This window comes from Triticum aestivum, chromosome 5A (genome assembly GCF_018294505.1).
Source record: "Triticum aestivum cultivar Chinese Spring chromosome 5A, IWGSC CS RefSeq v2.1, whole genome shotgun sequence".
Taxonomy (NCBI): Eukaryota; Viridiplantae; Streptophyta; class Magnoliopsida; order Poales; family Poaceae; genus Triticum; species Triticum aestivum.
Window position 1 is genome coordinate 43274676 of NC_057806.1, and position 6992 is coordinate 43281667.

General features: G+C 40.1%; 1 protein-coding gene across 3 annotated transcripts; it reads left to right on the plus strand.

The window, feature by feature from the left end:
• The first annotated feature begins 2314 nt into the window (after positions 1–2314).
• LOC123102206 (GDP-L-galactose phosphorylase 1) lies at positions 2315–6758 on the plus strand. Of its 3 annotated transcripts, none has more exons than XM_044523510.1 (8): positions 2315–2364; positions 3131–3572; positions 4049–4167; positions 4248–4307; positions 4954–5178; positions 5301–5483; positions 6023–6274; positions 6366–6758. In XM_044523510.1, exons 2-8 carry the CDS (start codon positions 3500–3502, stop codon positions 6561–6563), a joined length of 1110 nt encoding a protein of 369 aa, XP_044379445.1. In that variant the 5' UTR covers positions 2315–2364; positions 3131–3499; the 3' UTR covers positions 6564–6758. The 3 variants fall into 3 exon arrangements, with proteins under 3 accessions (XP_044379445.1, XP_044379444.1, XP_044379447.1); XM_044523509.1 differs by having other exon boundaries at positions 2322–2437; XM_044523512.1 differs by lacking the exon at positions 2315–2364 and adding an exon at positions 2421–2700.
• Positions 6759–6992: the final 234 nt, after the last annotated feature.

Below are 6992 nucleotides of genomic sequence, written 5' to 3' on the forward strand. Positions count from 1 at the left end.
AATGAACCGGGCTCACAAGCTGGCCAGTTTGGGTGCACGGTGTTTAGGTGAGAACCACCAAGTGTGGACCTCCAATTTCCCCTCTAACGTAATCGGTGCTGTGGCCGGCGATTTATCCGCGACCACTAGCTAATGGAATGCTTGGTGTTCCTCATCAAAAAAATAATAATTCTCATGCCTATTTCCTTTCGAAGTTCCAAATCCTATGAACCAAACACGCTATTAAAGCATGGTTAATAATACAGTCAACGGTGGGCTATAAGAAGTTGTCATGTCATCTACAACCAATCTCTTAGCCAGCATGTATAATAGTAAGTTTTAAATATGTACTAGTTTATCAATAGTTGACCCACTTTACATCCTCACAACGTGTCTTGGGTCTCGTGTTGTAGCTGGCTACTAACTAAGAGCCCGTTTTTTTTTTCTCTTTCCTCCAACTAAGCATAAATATATTATTAGTATTCCTTATAGCCTGCTTATGTTACCCTATTGTACTTGCTCTTAGAGAAAAGTATATTTTTTGTCCCTTGACTTTTGGTGGAGTCTAGATTTGGTTCCTCAATTTTAAAATCAGGCAACTTGCACCCCCCAACTACCGAAATCGGACAAGATTCGTCCCTAGACTCTATTTTGACCGGTTTTGCTACTGACTCAAATCCCTTTATTTTTTCCAAACCCACCTACTTTTTTCATGTTTACGTTTTTTTTCTTAAATTCATGTATTTTTTCAAATCCAAGCATACCTTTTCCAAATCGACGTACTTTCATCAAGTTCGCGTAATTTTTTCAAATTCACATACTTTCATCCAAATCCGCATAGTACTTTTGGAAAAGAAATATGAATTTAAATAAGTACGTGAACTAGAATAAAAGTATGCGAATTTGGAAAAAATATGCGAACTTAAAAAATGTATGCAGTTTTGTAGAAAATATGTGAATTTCAAGAAAGTACACGAACTAGAATAAAAGTACGTGAAATTAAAAATATATATATGAACTTGAAAAATGCATGCGGTTTTGTAGAAAAATACGTGAATTTCAGAAAAGTAGGCGAACATGAAAACATTACACGAATATTGAAAAATACGCGAACCTGGGAAAGGTACATGGATTTTAGAAGTACATGAATTTTTGAAAAGTTCATGGATTTGAAACAGTACAAAGAGTTGAAAAAATTACACGAATTTGAAATAATTGCACAAACTGGAAAAAGTACATGAATTCGAGAAAGGTTTATAGATATAAAAAAACAATTTTGAATAAAGTACACGGATTTGGAAGAGTAAATATATATGAAAAATGTACGTGAATTTCAAAAAAAGGTTCATTGATTTGAAAAAAAAACTACACGGATTTGAGTCAGCACCGGTCAAAAACGGGGCGAGTCAGCACCAAAACCGGTTAAAACCAAGACCAGGGATGAATCTTGTCCGTTTTCAATAGTTGAGAATGCAAGTTGTCCGGTTTTAAAGTTAAGGAACCAAATTTAGACTTGGCCAAGAGTTAAGGGATGAAATGTATACTTTCTCAAGTCTTTAACATAGCAGACGGTCCGTTGGATCTCCAATCCGATGGCCCAGGTGCTCCTGAAGCATGGGGCATATAAGCTCTCGGAGCACCGCATCGCCAGCCACCTCAAACAGTCAAACTTCTTGGCCTACTCCGCCACCAGAAACCACATCATGGAGCTCATCATCCTTGAGATCAAGAAGGGATTGAGTGGACCGTGACCAAGAAAACACACGTCGATCGAGGGCCTCACACGTACCCTTTATTTTTCTTTCTCATTGTCAATTCTCTCCCCACCCTGGAATATACTAAGTTGGGTTCAAATAGTTGCATGGCTTTTCCATTTCTTATCCACGCCATGCGTACAAAGACAATTACCATATGTAAACATATCTATTTATAGAGATCCCTATGTTTTATGATACATTTCGTGAAAAGTAATGACCCACATCACATAACCACCTGCACAAAATCGCATAAAACCATATGTTTTACACCCTGCCAAAACATAAAAACTTGGCATGTGGCATTCAATAAAATCAGCAAATACAATTACTCAAAAAATGCTTGCACTTGTATTTTGTGGAATCTTTCAAATCCATGGGTATATTTAACCAAAAACCATCCAAACAATAGCTGTCCATGGAAAACACCACTTGTGATGTAAAAAAAATAAAGAAAGGAAAAATACCACTTGTGCAAATAAAGAAGCCAATTGCCAATTTTCCTGGAACCTTCCTTCCTGGCGGCTCCAAACTCCTCTCCTCTCCAGCGCAAACATCCCTCTCCCCCGCTCCCTTTCCTCTTCTACTTCTTGGCCGGACGGACGGACACCCACCCACCCACCCGAGCCAGGTACCCATCCATCCGACCATTCTTATTTATTCGCGTCCGCGAGATCGAAATCCGCTAGCTTTCACCGGAATCTGTGAGTGTTTTCTCTCTCTCCATCGATTTTGTGTGTTCCTCATGGAGTCCAGCCGGCGCAGATTGGTATAATCTGTGACGGAATAGAGGGTGGGCGGGCGAAATTCTCGCATTCTTCCGCCCGATTCGGGTGTAGGATTCTCGAAATTGGTCCTGTTCAAGCAAATGCACCGGAGGGGTGGGTGTGGGTGTGGGGGGGTGTTCATTTATCTTGTGTACGCCTCTAGGGTGTGGAGCAATCTGGTACTATGACGCAGTTTCTAGGTAAGATGATTCGTATTGAAGGCCCCCGATTATTTGCTCACGGAGGGGAAAAAACTGAATGTCATGCCGCCGTTAGGAAATTAGGATGTTTTCGTTGGCAGTGAAGATATGGGGACACGGGCGGCATGATGCCGTGATTTCACAACCTGTACTTGAGAAGAAATGCATTGTCTAGCTTGCTCACCAGTCGGAGTATGGTCCGGCATAGATCCTGTGTGGTGTTTGATTGAATATTACTCCCTCCGTCCGGAATCGGACGCTCAAACGGATGTATCTAGACGTATTTCAGTGCTAGATACATCCGGTTTGAGCGTCAACTGATTCAGGACGGAGGAAGTGTGTGCTTGTATGAATGCTTGCAATTTCAGATGATTTTCTTTTTAGGACCTGGGTTACTGTTTCGATCGGCTGACACTTTGCTCATGTTCAGATTGTCCTGCAAAAATACTGCATTTTATGATCGGAGAACTTGTGGGGAGCTCCTAGAAGAAGAGCCAAGTTGATCCTGCAAAATTGGATAGCTGGTCCGGCAGGGCTGGCTTCAGAAGATCAGCCACGGCTCTAAGGAAAGCAACCCGTGTTACACTAAGAAGGGGAAGACAATGTGTCCATCGCTTTCCTAAGTTTCTGCTTGCATCGCCTTCTTTCCACGGTGGCCGTGGTGCCCTCCCATCTGCAGGGGGGCATCCTTCTGATCTCACCTACCTTGCTGGTGGTGGTGCTGCTGCACAAGTCTGAAGTAGGCCTTTAGCATTATAGTTAGTTCAGTTAGTAGTCCATAATAATAAGAATTGTAAGTATGGTGTCAGCCACCAAACTAGAAGGTGGATATTGTTTTCACAGCAAGAACTCTCCTCTGGATCAACCTGAAGGTAAACAAAAATGCTTTGAACTTCCAAATGTTTGTCTCATTTAGAAATGACTGTATAATATTCTTTAATCCTATAATCATGAATTTCTTCTTTGGCCTGTCTAAAACCATAATTGTCCTATACACTGTTCTGGCACCAAAAACGTTATCCTCTACTATTTTCTGGCACCAAAAACAAAACCAAAAAGGATGAGCTAGTGTATGTAAACTTATCCTTTTGCTTTTCCACACATTTGAACTCTCTGCCGAGTTAGATAGCTATGTTATAGTTGAATTAATGATATGCGCCTGCTTGATGCTACAATTGCAGTTTGGAATACTGCAGTATCCCTAGATAATTTTAGGCAAGCACTTTCTTAGTTTCCTTTTACCAAACCTAGCTGTGTACTCGCCTTTAACCCTTTAAAATAACAGCACATGTTCAGTTATATATTATTGTGGCATTGTAATATTCATACATTTCTCTTTGATATTCAGGTGTGAAGATACATCTTTACCGTCTTGGTATAGAACAGCGTGAACACGATGCCCTCAAAAGCTTTGCATATGCTGGTCAAGGCAGCCCAAGTTTACTTGATACACTCATTCTTTCTCAGGTTTGTATTACCTGAGAGTTCACACAAACTTTATGAGTTCTCATGGCACCATTTTTTATAGATGATTTTTTTTGTAACAGTGGGAGAACTTTGCCCAGAAGGGCCACATGGGATATGATGTTACTGCTTGTGAACTTAAGGTGCTTCTTGGACCCCCCCCCCTCCCCTAATTCTTGTGTCGTAGATAAAAGTAACTTCAAATGTTTGCTTGTGCACGTTGGATTCCGATACCCAATCTAAAAACACAAAGCCAGAGATGTGAAAATATAGGCTTATACATTTTATACTTAACCTATTCCCTTCCCCAGTTTCCACAATCAAACTGCAGAGTGGCATACTAATACCAAATATTCCTGCAACACCGCCTATCAAACTGTTCACATTCTGCGACTGTTGCTTCCCTCATTAGAACAGACTGACTTTCCTGCTCTGCCAATGGTGATGGCTATGGGGGGATAGTACGGATGGGGATGTTAGGAAACATAGCAGTGGGAAATAAGAGAGGAAGGAATGGGAAAGATTTGATAAATACTAGTGGCTGCCACTTATAGTTATCCACATGTTAAAGCACATAACTATTCCATCTTAGGTGGCAGAAGTTTAACTTTCAAGAAATGTTGCGATTCTAGATGTGTAAGCAACCAACCAACAGTTTTTTTCTGCCAGACATACCGTTGACAATCTGTCAAACTTATATTCCCTTTTAAAAAGCTTATTAAGCCATCAATCCTGTTAATGATATGCCCTGAGCTTGACTGAAATAATTGGTTTTGAATGGTTGTACAGGTCATTGAAGGTCAAAGGGATTTTGTTATTCAGATGAATGATAAATGGAATACATTTCCCCTCAAGAAACATGACAAGTTCGGCCATCCTTTTGGATGCTTGAAGCCAAATTCTGCTAAAAGCTATGAGGAATTACTTTTGTGCATTGCAGAAGGAGAAGATACTGAACCGGAGGTTGTTCCTTCAACTACACCCCCAAACAATGGGGTACTGCTGATTGCGAATGTACGCACCTTCAAATGACCCCTAACCCCTCCCCAACCCTCTGTGAATGTGAATATAGATATAAGTGCTAGTTGCCATCTGCATCATGTTTTTCCATTTCTGATGGACATCTTTTCCTGAAGGCATATCCTGTTGAATATGGTCACATTTTCTTGGTCCCAAATTCAACTAATCAGCTATCTTCCTTTTGGGATAAAAGGATGTTTGGGCTGATTACAAAGATTGCCTCTGAAGTAAACAGTACAGCATTCCGGGTTTTCTTTGATGATGGTACATCTATTGTGCCAAAGCACATGTTTTTTCAGGTAATACCGTCTAGTTCTAGTGCTTAATGTTTTGAACTTACTCCAAGTACTCCCCCTGTCCTGAATTACTTGTCGTATAAATGAATGTATCGAGACCTATTTTTAGTTCTGCATACATCCATTTCTATCCATTTTTGTGACAAAGTAATTTGGGATGGAGGGAGTACATTATTATTCACCTGCCATCTGCTGTACAGACCTGTCTAACCAATATAATGGGAGTAATCATTGAGTTGTCTGGTGGTCTGATCTTCACTAAGCATTCGACTATAGGCATGCACTTTGTGCTGTAATGCATTGTCACCGGCTTACAGCATACTTCGTACTTTAATTGCTTCTAACCTTTTACTTTAATATGCCATGATGAGTAAGATTTTAAAGGGAAGATTGATCCATGTTTTATTGTTTTATTATTAATGAATCAAAATAAGTGAGTAGAATTTTTTCCATAATAAGATATTGCTAAGATACTAGAATTACCAGTTTGCAGTGGATGCTTAAGGAGAATCTCATGGTGTTATTTTTGCTAAATATTACAGGCCTGTTACTTTGCTAATCCTTTACCAGTGGAGTCTGCCTCAACTGTTGCATTATATGATGGGGCAACCAGATCAGGCATTTGTGTGTCTGAAATAGTTGATTACCCTCTAAAAGCACTTGTGTTCACCAGCACCAATGTAAATGCACTTGTCGATGTAGTCAGTGAAGCATGTTTAGCTTTGCATGAGAAAAATACTGTGCACAGCCTAATGATGTCCAACAATGGCAGAAATGTTTTCTTATTCCCCCAGGTGAAACTTGCTATACATTGTGTTCCATATCTAAAAAAATGTTTTATCACCAAGGAATTGATAGGGGTTAATCTTTGGTGTTTGATTTTAGGTGAAAAATCTGGTCACTGGCTGCTATCTTTCTGCCTGGGAGTGCTGCGGCTACTTTGTTTATCAAACCAAAGTTGATTTTGACCGAGCTTCTGAGACCGGAATTTCCAATAGGATGGCTTCGTTCTCGTTCCAAGATGGTGAATTTGAAGACCTGAAGAAACTCTGCTGTGCTATAGCTGATGACCTCGTTACCTAAGCCTGCGGCATATGCAACCATCAACAGTTTGTGTAGCGGTTCATTATGTAAAATCACCCAGAATGTTACTGCAACTATAAACATATCGTGTATCATGCTCTTACATTCCCCGTGTTTGGCGTGTTATGCCTAAATACTATGAAACATATGTCTGAAGACATCCGGGTTGATGAATAAAGCTTGCTGTTCTGCTCATGAATCAATCTCTGAATATTGCAAGGATTGTGCAATGATATTTCAGCTACTACATTTGCAGTTTACAGAAACAACTTTGCAGCATTTCTGTGAGACATCGAATTACTTCAGAACTGAACTGAACCTGTGATATAGCAGATGACTTGGTTTGTTTCAGGTTGTTTGCTTCAGAAGGCACATGCCCTTGATCTGATAGCTTTGTTGCAGAAACAGTTTTTACTTGGTTGTGTTATA

What these genes read in the sequence shown, in the direction of transcription:
- LOC123102206 (XM_044523510.1), top strand. Translation starts at nt 3,500, where the DNA reads ATGGTGTCAGCCACCAAACTAGAAGGTGGATATTGTTTTCACAGCAAG. An exon ending in CAAAGCACATGTTTTTTCAG is followed by an intron (nt 5,484 to 6,022) that starts GTAATACCGTCT and finishes TAAATATTACAG; the next exon opens with GCCTGTTACTTTGCTAATCC. An exon ending in ATGTTTTCTTATTCCCCCAG is followed by an intron (nt 6,275 to 6,365) that starts GTGAAACTTGCT and finishes GTTTGATTTTAG; the next exon opens with GTGAAAAATCTGGTCACTGG.